General features: G+C 36.3%; 1 protein-coding gene across 1 annotated transcript; it reads right to left on the bottom strand.

Moving 5' to 3' along the window:
- Positions 1-926: 926 nt before the first annotated feature.
- Positions 927-23,044, bottom strand: LOC113233790 (E3 ubiquitin-protein ligase CHIP). Its single transcript, XM_026468990.1, has 8 exons — positions 22,835-23,044; positions 16,739-16,937; positions 15,631-15,772; positions 14,031-14,133; positions 12,435-12,491; positions 4,473-4,589; positions 3,755-3,937; positions 927-1,572 (listed from the first exon to the last, which is right to left on the bottom strand). The coding sequence occupies exons 1-7, from the start codon at positions 22,952-22,954 to the stop codon at positions 3,812-3,814; spliced, it is 864 nt and encodes a 287-aa protein (XP_026324775.1). The 5' UTR covers positions 22,955-23,044; the 3' UTR covers positions 927-1,572; positions 3,755-3,811.
- Between the last annotated feature and the right edge of the window lie 459 nt (positions 23,045-23,503).

The following is a 23,503-nucleotide window of genomic DNA, read 5'->3' as shown; positions in this document are numbered from 1 at the left end:
TTTTTGTAAAGGTTAAGATAGGCCTCCAGTTAACGGAAAGTAGGTGAAATTCAATAAACCAGGTTCATCCCTTAATTTGCCACCCTTAGAGGAGGAATATTTTCTTTAAATTTAAATGGGACCACTACTGAGGTACTCCCTTTCCAACGAAAGAAGAATCATCTAAATCGGTTCACAAATGTCGAAGTAATCGCGTAACATACATACAAACCATACGTAAAATACAGACGAAATGAGAACCTCCTCATTTTTGAAGTCGGCTAAAAAAAAATTGACAGCGAATGCGTCACGATAGTAATCAATACTATTTTTTTATTTGGAAATAGTTAAATAAGACTACTTTTCAATCGCCTCTCGTGTAATTCCAGTTGTACGTACCATCGTTGGTACATATTAGTGGGAACAGTGCTGTTGTATAAATACTCTCAGTGGCTTCAGGTATCATGATACTAGTGAGGCAAATATAATAAATAATAATAAACCAGAACAATTTATACACACACACACACACACACCACCTCTCTCTAACCAGGAATCTTGGAGAAATTATGACTTGTGTAAAATTAAAAAACAAACACCCATACCTGGTTATTGTTCAGTCGGCGGTTTTAAGTAGACCAACCGTTACCAAATCCCACACGAAACCAAATACTGTAGTAACTCAAAATTGTGGAGAAAACAGAATTTGAAAATTAAAAAAAAATTGTGAATAGATCTTATTGGGAATAATATGAATATTTTTTATTTACACGTAATGCTTAATTATCCATTTATAAAAGAGAATATATCGTTGATGTTTTGTAGAAAAGGAAAAAAACTTAAACTCAATTTTAATTTTAAAACAGTGGTTAAAACGTAAAACAAACCCCTCTGAACAATTTTTTGAAATGTTGCTTACATTTTTCTACATAACACCGACGATATTCATAATATTTTTTTCAATTCCACAATTTAGAGTTACGACATTAATTGGTTTTATGCGAAATAATGGTGAACCAACTTAAAGTGACATTTCCTTACCCAAACATCCAATGTGACTCCGCATCTTAATTGCAACAAAAGAAAAAGGCGGACCTCTTCATTAAAACATCTTTTAACCAGTAGCCAAAACTAAAGTACAGAGCGCAATAAAACCCAGTTAAATACTTACTTACCTTATATACATACATTTTCCACATACTGTAAGTCATTGGAATCAATAAATATTCATATTAAAACAAACATTGATTCATACATGAGTCCGGAAGACCTTATTTATTGGATTCCAAATTAACACATTTGATTATCTTTACGTGTATAATACGCCTTTTTCATTATTTCTTGTTATCAAAGATGGCATTTCGGACAGTAAAAGCCAAAGAAAATTCAATCATTTACGTTAGGTATTGAGTTCTTAGGTTTTCGCGATTATTACACATAGGAAAAGTATTTTATTATATTTTATTATATTTTTTGTAGCAAACCAATATTTCGGGAACACGGAAGACAAAAAAACAATGGAAGTGCCTTGACACTTGATTACTACCAGAACCGCTGTCGCAAAAGGCCTGGAGTCAGCCGTGGTCGTGGGATCTGTAAAACCCGAAACGTTAGTTTGTTTGAAAAAAAATTACTTAATTTCCATTTACATATCATTTACTTTCACGTGGTTTTGAAGTAGCAATAGACATGCGAGTTACTGCGTAGCGCTTTGTTTGTTTGTAGGGTGTAGCAACACCAGATGTATTTGCATTGCGTGCAAAATAGCAGTTGCAAATAAAATAAAAAAAATCCATGCCAACTGATTGTGAGCAGACTGTGAGCAGTACTCACCAGCTGTTCCAGTAGGCGCTGACTCCAAACTGCTTTTCGAAGGCATTGACTTTTGTCGGTTATTGGCAATGACTGCAGTAGATTTTGGTGAAATTACAGGCACACGGGACTTGTCAACTTACGTCTCAGAGTGACAGGCGCAGTGACAATGCCCGTCAAATCTTTGCAATTTAAAGCTCTGAGTGGCACTGTAACTTATGTACAGTGTAGCTTACCATCAGACGCACGACTTGTCCGTCCCGTCACTTGTTGTTATAAAAAAAACCAGTTCTTATAAACTCCAGCTAAACGTGCGCCAGAATGCAAATAGGAAATAAATAACTTATGTTTTATGGGAAAGTATTTTAATTTTAATACTATTTTTAGTTTGAATTTTACGTGTGGAATTGGGAATTATTAATTTTTCAATTTTTGCAATTCAATCAATCAATGCAATTTGGAATTTTTATTTTGAATTTTGATTTTTCTTTTGTTTTGTGTTTTACTAAATATTAAAATGTTACTTTGCAAAAGGAATGCAAATCGAGTGGCACGTAATGTTACACCACCACAAACCACTGTGTACTGCAAAGCCTTTGTGTTGCGTCAATCAATTGTAGCGTGCAAGGTTTCTAACACTGTTAACACTTAATGTAATGCACCATAATAATAAAGTCCTGGGGAAAATTACACCTTACGCAATAAACAGATATACGGCGTTGGCCTAGTCAGCTTGAAAATGTGTTGGATTAATATTTAAAATAGTAAACAACACTACAAATCTCTCTGAAATCTTCAAAAAACGTTTTTGTTACTGTTGATTTCTGAGGCCACTTTACAGTACAGGTGACGGCGGAGTACGTTAGACGAAGTGGGGTGGTATCAAGGTCACGGATATTTCGATCGGGTATTATATTATTATTATTGTTTAATGGCTGCCACTAGGCAAGAGCCAGTATCAGTTTCGGTAAATGTTGCCGGTTAATTCTGATCAAGAACGCCAACAATCAGGCAACAGCGGGGTTATTTATTTTTGGAAGAACCTCTTCGGATGACCGCTGTTGTGGAGATCATACGAGATATCTGGATTACGGCTGTCATTGCCAGTATAATGTACTCGTGTAACGTAGTCAATATCTATTCTGTATGATGATTTTTGCTTTGACAGTCAATATGTGAAGATCCCGCTACTTTGTTGACATTTTGTTAAAATTAGCCAAGAAAAAAAAAGAGAATTCAATGGAGTGAATATTTTTTCTTAATAGCTTTACTGTTTCGAATTACCATCAATAATATCGATTTATACATAATGTTAATTTTACATAAAATTGCTTGACTTTTGTTAATTAAGTATTGAATGTCACGATGTTATACTACCATGATATTCAATTATTTTTTGTGCAATTACTCCACTAGTTTGTTATAATTGTTATAACATGGATCAAAACACTAACAAAAAATCATTTGATCCTGCTGGAGCCGAACTAGCACCCTCAGGCAATTCATGCCAGATGCTCTGCAATTAAGCCGCGGATCGAACCAACAGACCTTACGAATTTGCTTGAGTTTTCTACGTACAATATCTAAAGATTAAAATTTATCTACGTATGTGAATTGAAATTAATTAAAATAAAATTGCATGCTGTAATAAATAAACGTGCGTTAGGTACTAACTGAAACTCTCCGTATAAACTTATTTACTTTAATAACAGTAATAAATTGTTGTCAGTATATGGGCCTTGTCTATTACAAATCAACATTATATTCTTTTCGACATTTGGCTTGTTAAAAATTAAGACTACATTAGTATCACGAAGCTTGTTCCTAATATCATTCCACAAGGTACGAAGCTAAAGCGTTCTTTTACCTTAAATGTAGGGCAAGCTAGTCAATTTAGCCAGAAAGTTTCCGAAACATACGAGAAATTGTTATAGTAAAGTATAAACAAGTACAATATACTCACAACAATGAAACAGAATGTTCTCGAACATTCTAGCAAAATGTTCTGGAACGATTGAAATTAGTAATCAAGTGCCCATTCATTGTCCTGGAGAAACGCGTCCACTACCTCCTTCATTGTGAAGTTAGGAATTAGTTGGTCTGCTGTCAACTTTACGCGGGTCACCGGGTCAAAGTGGCCGACTCGCTGAAAGTAAAGGAAAATCTTAAAAAAATAACGTTTTATAACATGTTCTTATAAAATTAAGCTAACCGCTAACTACAATTGTTTAGCAGCTTAATTGCACACACGATCACGCTACTCACGTTGAGTCAATTGGACTTTGCGTCAAAACGTAATTTGGTCACACTGGGCAAAATAAAAATACTATTTAGCCATATACCGATATCTGATTGGAAGTAATTGAAGCCATATAACAGACTGAATACTCTAGAGTATAGACGCGGAAAATGATTGGATATTTAATACGACACGACAACTTCTTTAAGACCATTTTGGAGAGAAAGATCGATGGGAAGAGGGGAAGAGGTCGACCTAGAAGCAGCTAAATAGACCAAATAAAGGAAAAGGCCCGTGTTTTATCATATAAGGGGGTCAAGGGGCTGGGTTATAGAAGAGATGATTAGCAGATGCTCCAACGACAAGAGTATAACTCTTAAGTTTGATGATGATGAACACACTGAAACTATAGCATAATGTAAAAAAAAAAGTTTGAAGTTACCTCTAGATGCTCCTCGATATCCTTCCGCTCATATGTAATGCCACTAGGCGTGATGACGGGCTCATTGAGGATCTCGAAGCTGATCTTTCCGCACAGATAGTCGGGTACATCACGCTTCTGCAACGAAAGTTTGTTTAAGAGCTTTAATAGAGTTGGATGTTAGTTTACATATGGTTTAGGGGGACCATAAAGCTTGGCTCTCCAGCTGCCGACATAGGTGGGTAACGGGTGGCGGAAGCCCCCGTGACATGAGCCCATGAGCGACAGACTTAGGGGAGTCCGTCACTCGTTACTGGTGTACTCGAGATGGCGGCGTACGTGTTCCACGTCGGCCTCTCAAGATTGCTGACAAGACCCCGAAAAGCGAGATGAGGTTCGGTGCTCAGTCGAACCAATCAGCGTCGGAGTCGCGGAAGAATGCGTAAGCGTCCCCGTAACTTCGGCACATGGTGAGGAGATGGAATATCGTAAGGTTTTAGTCAGTAGAACTCCGACATAACCCTTCACTTCCCCCGGGCGGAGGGTATCCTTGAGGATTTCCTGACGTTAAAAAAAGGGGGGGACCATAAAGCTGTAGTATTATAAGACAAACAGTGTAACTCCATACGGACGTAGCAGCGCGGCTTGTATGTGTTCGCGCCCGCTGTGCGCCGTGTACGGACGAGCACATTCGCGTAATCTCGCGATGCACTCACGATACATAGCGTGGTTCGTCTCACGCGCCTTTCATTATAGAATTGAAGCGTTTGCTGGGTATTTAATGACATCAAATAGTAGACACGTTAATTGTTGTATTCATGATTTTGAACGAGAGTGCTTCAAATTCAGAATTGTTAAGCATTGTGTGCCTGTCTGCGAAGTTGGAAAACCACAGAGGCAGACGGATTGATGCGACGAGGACGGTTTCACTAAAGTGGAGAAGAGGAAGTCCACTAGCGTAACGTATGTGGCACAGCACGAACAGAACCGAACTTTCTGCTGCATCCGCCCATACCGACGACGCTGCCTCTGTTCTCTCTGTCTGATCTGTCGACCTTCATGAAGGAGTACTTTTAGCCGAAGGAAGGTCAGATTGCGTCTCACGTCGATTGCAATTCGTGTAGATTAGTTATTTTGTAGCTATATTATATTATATGTATGTTAGTCCTTAAGTTACAGATTAAATGGGTGTGCCTGATGTAAATTAATAAATAAACAAACAAAATTTTCTATATCATAATCATACTCCCATAATCGAGATACAATATCAATAGGACGAGAATACTTTGATGAACAACTTAATTTTTTCAAATCATATTCACAATCTATAGGGACAACCGAAATAATAAAGTGACAGCCCTATCCTGCGAGTGACGGGTAGGTGTTAACGCGTCGAACACGCGGGCGTCAGACTACTTGTCTTATTATTATACTATGAAAAAGCCGTGTATTAGAGAGTCACTATACTTATCGGCGCGGAATCGCATTAAACCGCTTAGAAGACAAAAAGGGACAAACTCAGAAGACAAAGAGACAAAAAGTCTTGTGACGTTATGAGCTTTGCGCGACATATTTCGCAACATTGAAAACCGGATAGAGGTCCTATATTTCTGAAGTAAAGGGAGAATTGGGTAGAGGGGCTCTTTAAATAATAAAAACCGTTTAAGCGAGATTGATTTATGCACAGACACATCACAGTATACGAGAAAACAATATTATTATTGTTTGGCCCTTTCTACGTATGCGGTTTTAATTCGGAATTGAAACCGGATAGCCCTTAAAGGGTGAATCAACAGTGGAATTTCATTAAAAAAAGGACAATAAAAAAATTTTGAATAGCAATAACAAATTTAATCTGTACCTTTTTAGTGTAAATAGTTATCCAGGTTTATTATTTTATAGGCGATTTATGTATTTGAAGAATGTTGTAATACAAAATTGGTTGTAAAATTTTAGGACCTGTCGAATGTAGCAAGTACTTCCACCGCTCCAATGCCATCTACATAACTCAGTCTAATACTGTATTTATTTTTCTATAATATTGTTTAAATATGTATGAATAGTGCGAAAACCTAAGACGATCCTGTGCACAGGACTGTTACTATGTTGTAGAATGAATCTTTACTCTTTTGAAATATTTTAGCACTAAACATTTTAACATATTCTGATGATATTTTACAGGTTTCAAGTCATATAATAACACCAAGGAAGAAAAAACTGTTGAAAAAATTACGATACAAAACAGATTGCTGAGCAAGGGAAAAAGCAGTTAGCTGCATTGAGATCGAAAAATTGGCGATAAGAAAAGAAAAATGCAGAACTGACAGGTGTCATTGAAGAGATGAAGAAACGATCTTTGATCAACCAAGAAAATGCTGACGTTCTACTGGCCATTGATCCTGTGAATAAGAATAATTAAAACGAATCCTTGGCACTGAAGAAAAAAATATTCACCAGCATGAGACAGTTTGCTCTGACCCTACATTTTATTAGTTCAAGAGCGTATCTTTTGACACATAAAAATGTGACAAACGCCACATCCACGCACATTAACTCGTTGGTATCAAGACATAAATGGCGAACCTGATTTTTCAGAAGAAGCCCTAAGTGCCGTTAAAATGCTCGTGAAAAAGAGCACACGTCAAATATATGAGTAGCGCTTTGTTTCGACGAAATGGCTATTCGTAAGTGCGTTGAATTCGACAGTCTTAATTACGTTGGTTTTATCAATTTTGGAAATATTCGTGATAACCATGAATTACCGGTATAAGAGGCATTAGTATTCATGCTCACTTGTATTAAAGGTTCGTGGAAAATTCCTGTAGGGTATTTTTTAATCGATGGCATTAACGCTGAACAGAAATCCTCTCTAGTAAAGCAAGGTCTAGAATTTATAGAAGAATGTGGGGTTAATGTCGTTGCATTAACGTTCGATGGATGCCCTGCGAATTTTTCTATGGCTAAACTGCTAGGATGCCAGCTAGACAGCGAAACTATTGATCCCATATTTAAATATAAGGGCAAACCAGTTGCCGTTTTTCCGGATCCGTCCCATATGTTAAAATTAGTAAGAAACACTTTGAGAGAAAAGAACAACCTTACTAATTGTGAAAGAAATATAATTTTATGGGGTTTCGTGACACAAGCTTGTTGATCTACAAGTAAATAAGGGTTTCCATTTGGCGAATGAAGTTACTACAGCACATGTGCAATTCAAAAAACAAATAATGAAAGTTAAGTTGGCTGCACAGACTTTTAGCGCATCAGTAGCTGATGCTATTGAGTTTTGTGCAGAAAATCTAGGTCTTGAGGAGTTTAAACGTTGCGGACCAATTCAATTCATTATTTGACATAACGAATTCAAGAAATTTGAATGCTTACGGCTTTAAGAAGCCATTATTACAACAAAATTGTGATGCTCATAAAGAGCTTTTGGAAAATATGTACCGTTACATTACTGGTCTAAAATTAATTAATATACCTATTTTAATGACGAACAGAAAAACGGGTTTTCTAGGATCATTAATGTGCATTAAAAGTTTGATTTATTTGTGCGACCAAATGGTTAAAACGACTCGAATTTATTATTATGCTCATACAAAATGAGCCAAGATCACCTTCTTCATTGAACCTTCTTCAACGTGCAAGTTTCAGCACGATGTTTTCCTTCACCGAAAGGCTCATGATATATTTCAAATTAAATTTCGCACATAACTCCGAGAAACTCAGAGGTGTGAGTCTGGATTCGAACCCACGACCCTATGCATGAGAGGCAGTAGGTCAAACCATTAGGCTACCATGGCTTCATTTTCATTTCAATTTCTTTAACGGGGTAAAATTTTAAAAGTAGACTACCCAGAATTTATAGGTACTCTGTTCGTATCCCTTGTCAGTATACGCGAGAAGCTTTTCTATTCTTATTCTCCCTCTACGATTTCTGACGACTTCATAGATGTCAGTGGCGACGTGTCAAGAAATAAATTCTACAAAGAAAGCAATTAAGGCGAGGTAATTCGCGCAAGCCTGGATTTTAGGAGGTGAATTTATTTTTTTTATATTTTTGTAATATTAAGTGACGGGACGAATAAGTCGTGCGCCTGGTGGTAAGCTACACGCTTATCCATAACGGTTGCACTGCCACTCATAGCTTTAAATTGCAAAGATCTGAGGGGCACTGCCACTGCGCTCGTCACCCTGAGTCATAAGTTGACAATTCCCATGTGCCTGTAATTTCACCAGCACCCTTAACCCTCAAAACCAGAACACAGTAATGCTGACATTACTGCTTGGTGGCAGTAATAGGTATGAGGTGTCGTACCTTCGCGTCCCGAAATCCGCGCGGTGTAAATTAATATGAATAAAATAAGTACAGGCGGAGAAAATTTGACACCGATGTCGACGCGTCGTGTCGTTAATCCGCGGGGCAATTTGAAAATTCGGGGATAAATGTGAATTTAATAACTATAGGGCTTCAGTGGAAAACCAAAATTTAACAGGTCCTCTGTAGTATTTAAAAAGAATATACAAAATATGTACAAAGTTAGATATTTTATTCCTGTTTAATTCGTTTTACACTTTTATTTTTAGCCTGTTTTTAGGATTTCATATGATCGGATAAAGCACATCCAGCATCCAAAATTGTTTAGACAATATCCTTGGGTGCTTCGTATAGTTTTTGTAAAAGCGTTATTTAATAAACCATTAACCATTTGAATTTGCAAAACAGTTTTTCCCGCTTTTCTTCCGATGACTCGCCTTAAGATGAAATTAATTTCTAAAGTGCGATCGAAACCCACAGCCCTAAGCAACAAATTTTAATAATAAGGTTATGCATTAGTATGCTATTAGTACCACAAAGTGACACAATAACAAGATCAACGTCTAAGTTGACTTCTGACCTGTGAATCTGATCACCAGAATAATGAATGACGCATTACAGGCGAAATGTGTAGGTGGAGAAGCCGTAGGAGTTCGCGCATTACGCGGTCATCCATTATTTTTTAACTTTAGCAATTAAAGATGTTTTTTTACAATATAGAACTAAGATAATTTCAATTTTCTAAAATACTTTGAGGTGCAATCATGAGTATTTACCTATTTCTGCCGCCAAGCAGTAATGTCAGCTTTACTGTGTTCCGGTTTTGAAGGGTAAAGGTGCTGGTGAAATTACTGGCACATGGGACTTGTCAACTTATGTCTCAGGGTGACGAGCGCAGTGGTAGAGTGGCCCTCAGATGTTTGCATTTAAAACTCTGAGTGGCACTGTAACTGTTATGGACAGGCATGTAGCTTACTACAAGGCGCACGACTTGAACGTCCCGTCACTTGATGTTACAAAAAAAATTAAAAAATGAGGTTACCTTAGGAACCCATAAGTCACTACGCTTCAGCATACGTGCTAAATGTGTTTCATATGGGGCATCGCTTGCAATCTTGATGCTGAACCCATAATATGGATGCAGTGCTAAAGCGTACTGGCAAATGAGCTCCAAACCCTAAGAACTATGATACAACTACGTGCAAAATACATTTATGGTAACGACAATTATGGTATCACCAATTTATGGTATAACTAATTACAGGTTTCTCGTCACGGTATGAGATCTTTTAACTGAATAATCACGAAAGCCTTCAAATAAATATATGACAAAATAATGTTATCTGTGACCGTAGCACAGCAGTACAATTCAGTACATGTGTGATAAACCTCCCCGTGACTATATGGTTATATTTCCGTTGATAAAGTTAAGTTTGCTTATTTGGTAAACGAGGACAACGATATGAAATTGCATATATAGCTATCTTTGTCGTTTAATCATCGCCGCGAAAACGTTGAAACAAAAAATGTCGGGTTTTTGTAGTTTATGTTTTTACATAATATTTTATATTATATTAGTTATTATTTACGTCTTTCTAATTAGTCTCCCCCATTGAACTGTATTAAAAATGTTCTCCTCACCTTTTTGCAATAATTTATTTATATCAATTTGTTTGTTATTATTATTTCTTATCGTCTCGTTTGTCGCGCTTAATATTTACGTCAATAAAATTACTGTGCCAGAGCTGTCAATATGTTTTAAAATCAGCTGTGACCTTGCAGCCATGTTTGGCACTGTGTTAATCTTTTGCAGTCATTGGTCGTGGCGCTCGCGACGACATACAATTGTGACGTCACGGTGCTCGCCATGCTAGCTATTGCGATAAAATTTAATTAAAACATTGAAAAGCCGAATTTTAAAAGGCCGGCTGGAATTTGAGAGTTAAATGTGGATTATAATAGCTTTATTGAAGCGGCATACTACGGGAACAAAAGTCTTAACGCATGTTCTTCTTTACAAGAAACAATTCAACTACCATATCTCAAAAACCGTTAACGTACTTAGCGTTTTTGCAATTTAAAACTTTAATCATTTTATTAATTATTTTTTTATTAAATAATGTTTAATTAATCAGTGTTATTAATTTTCTATTTACGCTAATAGAATGAATTATATGAAAGTATTGTTACCTAAAGTTTCAAAATATGTGCCAGACAACAACACCAATTGCATGGTCGCAAACTAGTGAATTGCCTGTACTATGGGTACCAGAACAACGGAATTCACTCCGGGGCACACCCAAACCAACCACCAATTTAGGAAAGTTCATTCCCCAAATTGGTCCAACCAGAAATCGAACTTGGGAACTCCGCATACAGCGCCCACAGTGCATACCGTTAGGCCAGCGAGATCGTTGATTTTTTTTTAAATTTAAAAAGTACATTTTTTTACAATTTATTACTTCAAGGTAGGTATACTGTATATATAATCCATATACGTTTCAGAAATGTACATAAACTCAGTAATGAAAGTTTCAGTGCGATTTTTTCCCTCACAATTAAATAAAGAAAGGAGTTAATTAACTAAACTGCACATGATTCCAAATACGCAATGATGCAGATTCTGCCGTCCTTATCCTAAACAATGTAATTGACATTTTCAGCGAAAATTAGTTACTACCAATGGTCGGGAAAAGGTGTTCCACATAATGTAGATATAGCTACAAGGAGCAACACAGAGTTTTTAAAACCTTTTACCAAAGCAGAGAATAAAGAATTTACGAGAATGGTTACTCTCCGCCCCTCCCTAGCTACAGATACCAACGGTAAGTAAGCTATAAGCGAGCCATTCGTTAAGGACAACACGTCGACTATTTGCCGTTCTGTTAATGTGACCGTCAATATGCGGGTCGCGATATGGTATCTAAAGCTAAGGACGGAGAGTGACCATCCTCGTTTCTTTTTTATTCTCTACTTTGGTAAAAGATCAATCATCTACTGCATTATTTTACATGTCACCACTAGAATTACTTTAAAATCGAACTTTGACTTCGTAGGTCAGTAGTTTTGTCCTACGATGCAGTAAAACCATTTCCGGAATCCCTAATTCGAAAAAGTAATTAATTAATATTTGGTGGCTTTAATAACTCTCCTAGTAGCTATATCTATATACATATGTGGAACAACTTTATCCGACCATGGTTTATTACCATATTTGGAATCAGCGTAACAAGACCTACTACATCCTATAAGCGGTTTTGTTATTTTGTTTAGTTTCCGTTTTATTGTTAAGCTAAATCACCGTAATTGACATTTTTCAAAGAAAAAAAAAACGCTTTAGGTGCCAATATCTCGAAAGTTACCAAAACGAAAATGAGTTGTTTATGACGAGGGCAGGATTGCATTCTGAGAATCGAACTCCGAACACCTACAAAAGAGGGCAGTGTCCTCCAAAATATGTTAATACCGGTTAACAGACAAGAAAAAAAAATTGCACCCGCCAAAACTACGTTTATTCATGAAGATATTACTTGCGAAGCCCAATAACATTAAAGCCTGATACAGTGTGTGTCACTTAAAAGTTACACTGATATTTTATTATTGAATCTTTACGTCAGAGTCATAAGTAATATCGACAATAATGTTATAAAAATAAAGAGACTCACTCTTCTTCTCTCATCTATTTTTGCAAATAAATTATTTAATTCACTAGTGTAGTTATTCTGAAACAAAAAAAACAAATATTCAGCATCTTCTAAACTGAAAACTACGTTACTATAATGGGGTTGTTTTTTTTTAGATATTAATAAAGGGTTTTTCAATAAAAACTTTGTTTTGTAAATCTTGTGACTTGTGCCGTTGGCATAGGGCCGTTTTTTTTTCGAAAATCGGCTGGAAATGTGGATACTGTAAATGGATTACGCTATCGAGAGACGTAAACAACTCAATTTTGGCCTATTATTGACGATATGGATATCATTAACATGTGTTTCAACAAGACGGTGCCACAAGTCACACAGCCACTGAAACAATCAATTTATTGCAAACCAAATTTCCCGATCGCATAATTTCACGAAATTCAGCCATTAAGTGGCCAGCTAGATCATGTGATTTAACACCGCTGGATTTTTTTTTTTATGGGGTTATGTTAAAGACAGAGTCTATACGGAGCCAATTGGATCGATTGCAGCCTTAAAACTCAAAATTCTTAAAGTGATTAACGAAATAGACCCCCCTTTTTGTCAAAAAGTGATTAAAAACTTTGATGAAACAATCGACATCTGTAACTGTGGTCGTGGTGGACATTTATCAGATACCATTTTTCATTCATAATTGCCAAGCCTTACTTTTTTTAATACAATAAAAATTTGAATCATTGTCATCTAAATTTATTGTTTTATTTTGATTTACAAAACAAAGTTCTTGTTGAAAAACCCTTTATTATTGATGAGACTTTTTCAGTACCTTTTTGTAATGATATACTTAATATTACGAAAAATTTCAAGACCTTTTCAGGACCTTAGACCGAATATTACGAAAAAGTTCCTGAAAAAGTCTTATAAATTGGGGGATAAAGATCTTAAAAAGATCTAATAGTATTAAGAAAAATAGGTACTGAGAAGTTCACATCAATAAAATTAATAGGTATCTAAACATTTAACATTAAATAAAATAAATACACCTTAACACATAATATGTACATCGTAACATTTCTGTTCCGATTATGTCATTTATTGCAGATGGTAATTCCATAAAAAGTACCCGCGGAAGCGAATTTTTGCAACGGAATTGTACAAAGCATAATTAAATTTATGTCAATTGAGTAACGTATATACGATACCGTAGCTGCAAGAATTCCCGAGAATGCGCGGGAACGCGGGAAGACGTGTGACACGGTTTTTGGCTCATACTTTACACAATTGACATAGTTCAGTCCGTCCCCGTTCGCAGCAACATAAATTGAACTTTTGGGTGCGTACAGATCTGGAGAATGCGCCCTAAATGCGCCTGTTTGCGACCTGTTGAACGCAACACTCACGTACACCACGGATCAAGTGTCTCCTGGGCCCTGATTTTAATTCAAATGGGTATCGATCCGATCGGGTAGCCCATCCGTAATATTATACGCCTCGACTCGGAAAAGACGCAGTTTCCGATCGGGAAAGGCAATCAAAATCAAGCTGCAAATCTCATGAGTCTAAAGCCTCTTATTATTATTTTTTTATTACAAAAGAAAATTAATGTTTAACTAAGTTACTTACAGTTTCCTCTTCGACTTTGGATATTTTTGCACTAGCTTCCTCTTCATTATTATTTTCTAATTTAATAGATTCTATTCTACGCTGCATGTCTTCACTTACTAGCCTGAAACGGTAATAATTATTTATGATATACGATACAAAAAATGAAATTACTTGTGCGCTCTGCCATGACCAGTTAAGAGACATTCCTGTCCAGAACGCGCTGCCGCTTAAGGCACTACTTACTTCGATATTCAGTCAAATACGACCTCGGTGGCGTAACGGTATAATTGCGGACGCTGGATGCGGAGGTCCTAGATCCGATTCCCGGTAAAACCAATATGGGAAATGGACTTTTCTAAATTGGTTCTGGTCTGGTTGCTCTGGGAAGTGCCCCAGAGTGAATTCCGTTGCTCTGGTACTCATAGTATAGGGAATTCCTTAGTCTGAGACCAAGCAATTGGAGTGGTTGTCTCTCACATATTATTATTATAAATAATAAGCAACATATAACTTTTAAACAAAATTGCATGGAAAATTATATACAGTTTTGAAAAATCACCATAAAGTCGGGCAATTTAAACGGGCAAAAGGCAACGCGTTTTTGAGCCCGTGTAACTATGAATCAATATAATTTTTAATGGAATACTAATCACGATCCAAGATGTTAGTTACTAGATCAAGTCTGCAGAATGTTATTCAAGTATGATTAGTCAATATCCAAAACAGATTCAAACTTCATTTATAACGAGCGCGTACGCAGGATTATCATCTTAAAATACATTGTACTGGGCGTTCGTAAGGCAAAGCGCACACGTAACGGTTTTGCATGACGTTCTATCACTAGCCAAAATAGGAAAATGTAGGAAATCCGCATGTAACTTAAGACATACGTGCCACTTATTTTTGAACAATACAAACTATATAAAATTAATAGGTAATAATAATCAATTGGTATCATATAATAAAAAATAGGGTATCGTGTTCTTGGGTTTCAAGATATTTTCGGATGTAGGAGTAGTTACACACTTCGAATTTTAGCAGCGATGCAAACGCCTATAAATCGCAAGTGTAGTGATGCAATCACGCGTTACATGAACGCGCGTTGCGTGGATGCAAAACGTGCGACTGCACCAATAAATGTGGCGATGCAATCGCGCGTTTGTATAGTCGCGCACTTGCATCGCGTTTGCATCGCTGCTTAAAATCGCGCGCGTATGTAAAGGTAGACGATTAGCTACTGCATCGCGAATGCATCGCTGCTAAAAATCGCCGTCTGTAGTCGCTCTAAATCGGGAGTATTTGTTTTTTTTTAACCAAAAAGGTCCCGTGGTCACGGCTGACACGTAAAATCCGAAAAAAATGTTTAGCCGGTTTACCAATTAAGGAGCTAATCCGATAAATTTCGATTTCAATTTCGTCGTCTAGTCTCATTGATATCAGAACTGTGCATTTGAAACGTATTTTTAAAGCGGTTCGATGTTCGGGTTGGATAAATTGGATAAAAAAAAAGAAAAGTCAAAACGTGACTTGCAGTTTATGTTCCGACGCTCCTCGGGATTGTTCGTCCGTTATTCTAATTTATAATAACTAACAAAAAGTAACACCTCAACAAACTCACCTATTCAAATAACTCTGAAGTTCGATTTCCTGCGCTATCCGTTTTTCCTCCTGCACGTTCCATCTTTTCTTGCGTGCAATTCGAATTTGGGCCGCTATATCGTCACCGAAGTTCAACTTCTGTTCCCGGGCTAAGTCGTTGGCTTAAAAAATAATAATAAAGATCTGTAATCTGTATGACGTTTATCATTTGATTTTTTTTTTCGGTATATACTGGATAAAGACTGTATTTCCGAACACACACAACACGAATGTCTTTAAAGTGCCACTGAATAGGCATCTTCTGTTCGAGCTCGATTCATTGGAGTAGCAGTAGAGCAGCGTGTGAAAGAGTTCCTCCAGGGAAGTACTTGGCAGTACTTCCCTATATCGACCGCCAAGCAATAAATAGCAGCATTACTGTGTTCCAAAACCGGAAGGTTTTGAAGGGTGCTGGTGAAATTATAGGCACAAGGGACTTGTCAACTTATGTGTTAGGGTGTCGGGCGCAGTGACAGTACTCCTCAGATGTAAGCGATTTAAAGTTCTGAGTGGGACTGCAAATGATATGGACGTCTAGATATTAAAAAAAAATTGTAGAGCGTATTTTTGCTACAAGATTAGTTAGAGCTTATTTATTCGACACGAATTTCATCGCGCCCACCCCGCGCGGCCGCCTCGCACCGGCGGCGTTTGTGTAACTATCACGGCAAAATACGCTCTATTCATTTAGCTTTTATGTTTTAAGTTTGAGAGTCCCGGGCACGCAGGCGAGACTAGGTTGAATTTGGTCTACGCGGCGGCCCGCGCGGCGACCACGCGGTTGTATTATTCAGAGGAATTTAAATGTTGTTGCCTAGTAAATAGAATTCAGAAACGCCATTAATGTACACGAGGGCGTGGTAACTGGGCAGCCGCGCGAAAACTTTCTCCTCGTATACTAAGGGCTTAGGGGTCAAGAGCCAGTCTTTATATGAACTTAAAAAAATGCCAGATGCCGCAAGCGAAAAAAAAAAAAATAAAAGTAATGGGAGAAAAACGTGCATACGATGCAAACCCAAGGCATCATCCCTCGCACACTAGCTGAAATATACGAATAAATGAACTATTTCCAATACCGCATATCCTACCTCGGTGAAGATGTTTTATAGCTTCGTCGTAGCACTCCAGTTCCACCAAAGCCTGTCCCAAAAAAAAGTGGCCCTTGACTTGATTTGCGTCTATATCCAAAGCACGTCTGCAATCTTGGCATGTTGCCTCCCAGCGCTTCATCTTGAGGTGACATAGTGCCCGATTTGTGAAGTAAGTTGCTACTGACGGGTTTTTTATCTGTGGACAATATATTCATATATCAACGTATCCTATGTGTAGTTCCCAATCTGCCAGATATGTAATTACCGTTGCAATAATCTCATATATTTCAAACAGATAAAAATAATATTCAAAATTTATTTGGAAACCGAAGTAATAATATGAAGCTACCACATTCGCAATTATACAATAAGGTCTTTTTTTTTAAATAACGCACACACTCAACATGGCCCCGTACTAGGGATCCCTGTGTCGCAGGTGCCATGGACACACACATAGACAACCACAAATTACACTAAAACTCACGAGATAAATAAATGTAGGCCATACAAATATTTCTCCCGACCCGGGAATCGAACCTGGGACCTCTGCGTGGCAGTCCGGCATGGTAACCGTTCGGCCACAGAGGCAGTTTAAATAACGCATAAAACTACGCATCTTTCTGTGGCTTTTCTTTAAATTCTACGACATATAAGAAAAATCTTTATATTGAAATGTAAAACTAGATAGTCAGATTTCCAAACTGTGGTGATACCAGACGTAAGAAATAAAACTAAATCTGTGAATTTGCTTAAATAATCTTTTAAAAATAGATAAAAAAAATTAAACCGGCTTTATTTTTTTATATATTTTGTATATTATTCCTCCTAATCTGATGATCATAATAGAACACAACATCCAGAGAGCAAATTAACACACCCAGACATTATCAATAACCTGATATGAACATATCACTTACCTAAACACAAAAAGCGATATTTGCTAATCCTCCAAAAGACTACATTTTGATAAGAGTAATGAAAAGCATATTATATACTAAACTACCTGTGAGCAAGGTAAATAATGAGCTCAGAACATACAATAAACATTACAATTTGACAAATTTGTATTATGTGACAAATGTGAAACTATATAAGATAGTGCTGTTTGTTAATAAAAACTACAAATAGGAAGAACCAAGTAAATAGCTGACAATTGTACAACTATAAATTCTGTTCAACAAAACTTTTTTCTTTTTTTCTACAAACAACTTTTTGCAAAAAAAATGCTTCTAATATTTTGACACCGGTGTATATTTGTAATAGTCATCGAGTATATTAATAACCAGAGATAGACACGAAATAAGGGTCATATCTTTCTTTTCATACCAATCCAAGGCAAATGGGCCTGATATCACTTTTAAATATCAACTCTCGTTTGCGCTGAAATCACAAATTAGAAAACTGGAAAAGTACAGCGCCAACAACCGTCTGTGGTCTCGGTATATTCCAAAAATATTCTGTACTTATAAGATAATATCTCTTATAATGGGGGCTGTTACATTCGGTGGTGTGGGAAAAACAGCGAAACATCACATACACGATGTAATTGTTTTTGTGCGTAAAAACATACAGATTTACGAGGGATGCACAGGCGGAGGTCGACTGTTACGTAACATAGAAATACTGAAACTCGTTGCTCATCGAACCGAACTCGTAACGAGCAATCCGCGAGTAATCGGGCCCCGATTTTACGAACACGTACCCAAAAGTCGAAAAAGTGTTACAAATGACGAAGTGTTTTGTTCTCGACTGAAAGACCTTTTATTGGATAATGAATTATAGTGTAGAGGAGTTTCTTTTAAAGAAATTATAATTATATTTTTAATTTTGGACGTTTGTATTTTGAAAATATTTGAATTATTTTTTGTATTTTTTATTCGTATTTTCCTTTATTTCTCTTTTAATAATTTTATTTTATATTAACATTAAAATCATTATTTACCTTAATGTTATCCCTTGATATTATATTTCGAATTGTGATATTATGAAATTGATAATACGAAATAAATGATTCTATTCTATTCTATTCTTCATCTAATTACAGAACAAACGGAATCACATTTCATCTTTTCTTTTAACGCTCACACTCAACATAGCCCCGCACTAGGGAAACCCTGTGTCGCGGGTGCCATGGACACACACATAGACAACCACAAATTACACCCAAATTCACGAGAGAAATAAATGTAAGCCATACAAATACATATTTCGTCCGGCCCGGGAATCGAACCTAGGACCTCTGCATGGCAGTCCGGCATGGTAACCTTTCGGCCACGGAGGCAGTTGAGTCATCGGTAATTAAATGTGAATTATGTAATTGTACAATTATCGTCCAGTATAGCAAATCACAAGTTAAACTGGTCGCTTTGAACTGAAACAATTGACGATACCCGTAAATTGTTTCGAATTCGGGATAGCCAATCGGAACGCAGGTGTCAACAGCAATGATTTGGCAGAATACTTTGCAAACAAATTAAATTACTTTTCATCTCAACTTATGGTTATATACTCGTTGGTAATAGTTGACATCATGGTAACTTGACTTCCATAGTCGAGTGGCTTGCACATCAATTTTCATGGTGTCGCTATCTCTGAGGTCCTGGGTTGGACCCCTGGCCAGGTCAATGTAAAAAAGTAACTTTAGTGTATTGTCTCGGGTCTGCGTGTTTGCGGTACCAAAGTTGTGTCAAATTTCCATAACATAACACAACAGAGCGACATATGTGATGTGGTCTAATATTTATATATTTATTTAAATTATACACTTACACAAAACTATTTAATACTGACATACAATAGAGTTCTATAACAAATTTACTATAATATCTCATATTTATATAAAAGTGAGTTAGTGCCTCTGCACTCCGCGTATTTTATACGCGCCGACGACGTCATGTGCGCCAATACGCGCCGCAGACGCACTGTAGTCGCACGTATGAATTGCGCATTTTAATAAGAGACAGTTTTCATTTTAGCTTTGTTTGTTAATTTCACTAAATTTTTGAAATGAAGCAACTATATGAAACGTAACTGCCTCGGTGGCCGAACGAGTACCATGCTGGACTGCCACGCGGAGGTCCCGGGTTCGATTCCCGATCCCGGAGAAATAATTAATTGTAAGGCCTATATTTGTGTCGATCATTATAAAAGTGAAGTCCATATTTTAAAACACATTTTTTTTTGCTTAAAAGTATCACATATCGTCATAGCTTTCATTATAAAAGTGAAGCTCCAAAAATTGCACTAACATCCCATAGATAGCATTACTAGTTTACTCGGAGAACTAAAATTATTACACATTAATTTGCTAAAAGCTCATTATTTCTAAATTTAATTATAAAGACTTAATTCGCTCTTACAATGAACACATTTATTTGTGGTTGTCTATGTGTGTGTCCATGGCACCCGCGACACAGAGTTTCCCTAGTGCAGGGAAACTCTGTGTCGCGTGTGGCAGTGTGTGCGTTATTACTATTAATTGTAAGTGTAAACGCCAGCGCAGTACATAAGCTTCTTGCTTGCAGCGCGATGTTTGCGCGCGTTTCAATTGACTCACTACAGCGCGCCTTCGGCGCGTATAAAATTCCCTTTATTTTTTTCCATCCTCTAAGTATAAAATACGTGTATATGCTCTTACACTCAGTCAAACTGACACCTGTCAAGTGAAATGCTTCACTAAACAAAACTGTAAATTACAGGCACAATTTTACAAATTTGTAACTTTTCCGAGAAGAAACAGAATGTAGATTCTGCCATGAGGCAGATGAAATTCCTCTGCATCTCCTTACCCATTGCTGCCCCTAGATGGAACTACAAAGCTCCACACTGGGTAGGTACATGCCACAACCAGATGTCACCAAAACAATCAAAGCCAGGAGAATCCTTCAGTTTTTTAACACAATTGTTGAGTGTGTGCGATGTTATTATTATTAATTGGTCTTGGCTCTAATTTGTAATTAGTGGTGATCACAATAGATCATGTTGCAGTGACGAGGGTCTACATGGGTCATGAATAAAGCCACCCTTACAATAATAAAAGTAAGTTTAATGTTGTATTTTTACAGATTGAGTTTTACTTTTAAATATAATGTTTATTCATAGCACCATCTGAAAACTTGAATAATTTATAACTTGACACCACTGACACTTTCAATTTTCATATGAATTGTTTTTTGTACGACATCGCCGTTATACTCGGAAAAACAATTATTTCACAAAATATCAACTTTGAAATAAATGCAATTGAAATTTCTACAACAAATATTTATTATGCATACCATGGACAGGTATGATAATTTGTAACAGATGCTTCCACATGTTTTACCTAAAGAACAATGGCAAACTCCCATATATTACGTTGTTGTTTTTGTTATAAATACTGAAAAAATAATTATGTGAAAATATAAGTTCAAATTCCTGAACGCATTCTGTTTTGTGTTTACTATTCTGAGAAGTCAAGAATTAAAGATATTCCAGTTTGAAGTTTTGAAGGTTATGTGTTACGTAATTGAATAAAATATATTCAGTGTATTATTATATCAAAATACAGTACAGAAGCCTTAAACAGAGTTAACAGAAGGTGAATGGTGCCGCAGTTTTGTGACATGATGACAGTTCAGAGGAAATTATTCTTTGTACTAGTATGGATAAAAGGCAGGAAGTTAAGCCATAACAAAATAACTGAGTTAATTAATAAATACCACAGACTATTGCATTGGTAACTCGGGAATATTTTTTTTTTGTGAAACATGCTACCTATCCCTGATTTCAGGAACTTTTTTGTCAGTTTTACCATTTTCTCGCTTGGCATTTTGGAGAAGAAATTATCTACTTTGTTATTATTATGCTTATGACAAATCTGTGGAATTTGATATTACGTGAACTAAATGTAAACCATATCCATGCATAGGTACTGAAATTTCTTTTTGAGGTGGCTAGATGTCGCTCAATATTAAGATACTAAGAAACTGCAGAAAGTTGTAAATACCAGTCTGGTTACATACTAATCAGTCATTAGAGTTTCTTATAAATATGATTTTATTTCCCGACTTAGATATGCCGCTATTATAATTTGAAAAATCTAATTTATTTATTTATTCAAACTTGTAACTAAGACATTTGAAGATGCTAACAAATTCTTTTAACTAATTAATACATTCAGGCGTTACTTTGCAAAGTCCATGTTAATAACAATGGAAGCAAATTAATTTGTTACTCTGCAAACCCAGTGAAGGTTAAGTCGTGCAAAATAACTGGGCTTGTGTTGGATACTTTTACATGCAGTTAATTATTCCACGCCGCTTCCGCACAACTACAGTCACAAACCACCACCAAAAACATTTAATTTTTTTAGATTTTTATTAGAATTCTTTTAACTACTATTTTGCCATTGTTCTTTGAAAATGTTTGCATTTTACATATTGCAATTGTGGTGCTGTCATTTTCTGTGAAAATTCCAGATAATTAGTTTTCACAGTATAGCAGTGATAACAGCTATCAATTAATTTAGCATTGTTATGTGGCCACCTTAGATGCTTTATAGGTTCATAATAATTTCAATGTATGACTTGACATCACAAAAAAATCTGTTTTTATCAAATTTCTTCATTTGTAAATATTATTTTGTAACCATAGATCAGGGTTTTTGTGGCATTATGACATTTATATTTTTGTAGGTCATAATATAAAAGAAGCCGTAGTTAAATTTATGTTTTTTCCAAAATATAACCTTATTAGATAGAAATTATATTCGCCAGAGATAACTTTGCTTGTAAAAATGTCAATAGTAAACAATAAAATGAGGCCATTGACACTTAACTTCATTTCTTTACCAGTGCAAGTACTTAAACCATGCAACAATACCAATAATTATGTATTTTGACCCCATATGTTAAGTCTATCTACTGAGTAAGAGTTCGTGAAATGTGTCACAAATATAATATAAGATCTCACCAGAGTCCTCTTTCGAAAATAGTTTTCCAAACCATAGTACAGAATTTCATTTATACTACTAAGGAAATTAGGGCAATTGGTTCCAAGATCTTAGCATAGTTCTGCAATGATAAACATAGAAATTAATAATATAGTACTTACGATAGCCTTAGTGTAGCAGTTCATAGCATCTTCAAAACGTCTCAAGCTGAACAATCGGTTCCCTTGTTCTTTCAATTCTTTGTCAGATAGGTTCGCAGTAGAGTACATATGTTTACTCATGATTCCCGTGTTGTTTCCCACTTTTCTCAAGTCAAAGTATCCGCCAATATCATCATACACCACGTAACCTTCGTCAAAAGCTACGCACGTGGGTTTAAATTAGCTTAAACACTGCAGAAAACACCAGCAAATGAGCAAAATATTTTTCTTCTAGAAATTGATTTGATTTGACGTTTACCATTGGTGACATTGACGTTGACATTTAGGTTTAACGGCTTCGACCCCTAAATTAATGTGTGGCGGCTTTAGACGTTAGGAGAGCGATAAATTCCCCAAAAATGACACTGAAATATTATTTATCAGATATCATTTTCTAACATACCAAAACACACAAAAAAGCCAACTGTTATGCTGTGGGATATTTGCGATTTGTTAATTTTTTAATTCAGAAACACTACCTTATTTACTTTCCATAAAATTATAAGACTTCCAACAACAACAGGTTATGTACTCACAGTGTCCACTCCACTCACATTGGCACACTGTTTACTTAGCTAATTTCATTACCACTAAGAAGGCGTGCAAACGTAATATAAAGAATACCACACA

Source organism: Hyposmocoma kahamanoa, unplaced genomic scaffold (assembly GCF_003589595.1).
Source record: "Hyposmocoma kahamanoa isolate Upper Pololo Valley unplaced genomic scaffold, ASM358959v1 80, whole genome shotgun sequence".
Classification (NCBI taxonomy): domain Eukaryota; kingdom Metazoa; phylum Arthropoda; class Insecta; order Lepidoptera; family Cosmopterigidae; genus Hyposmocoma; species Hyposmocoma kahamanoa.
Note: the sequence above shows the minus strand (reverse complement) of the source record. Positions and strands in the feature narration are given on the sequence as shown.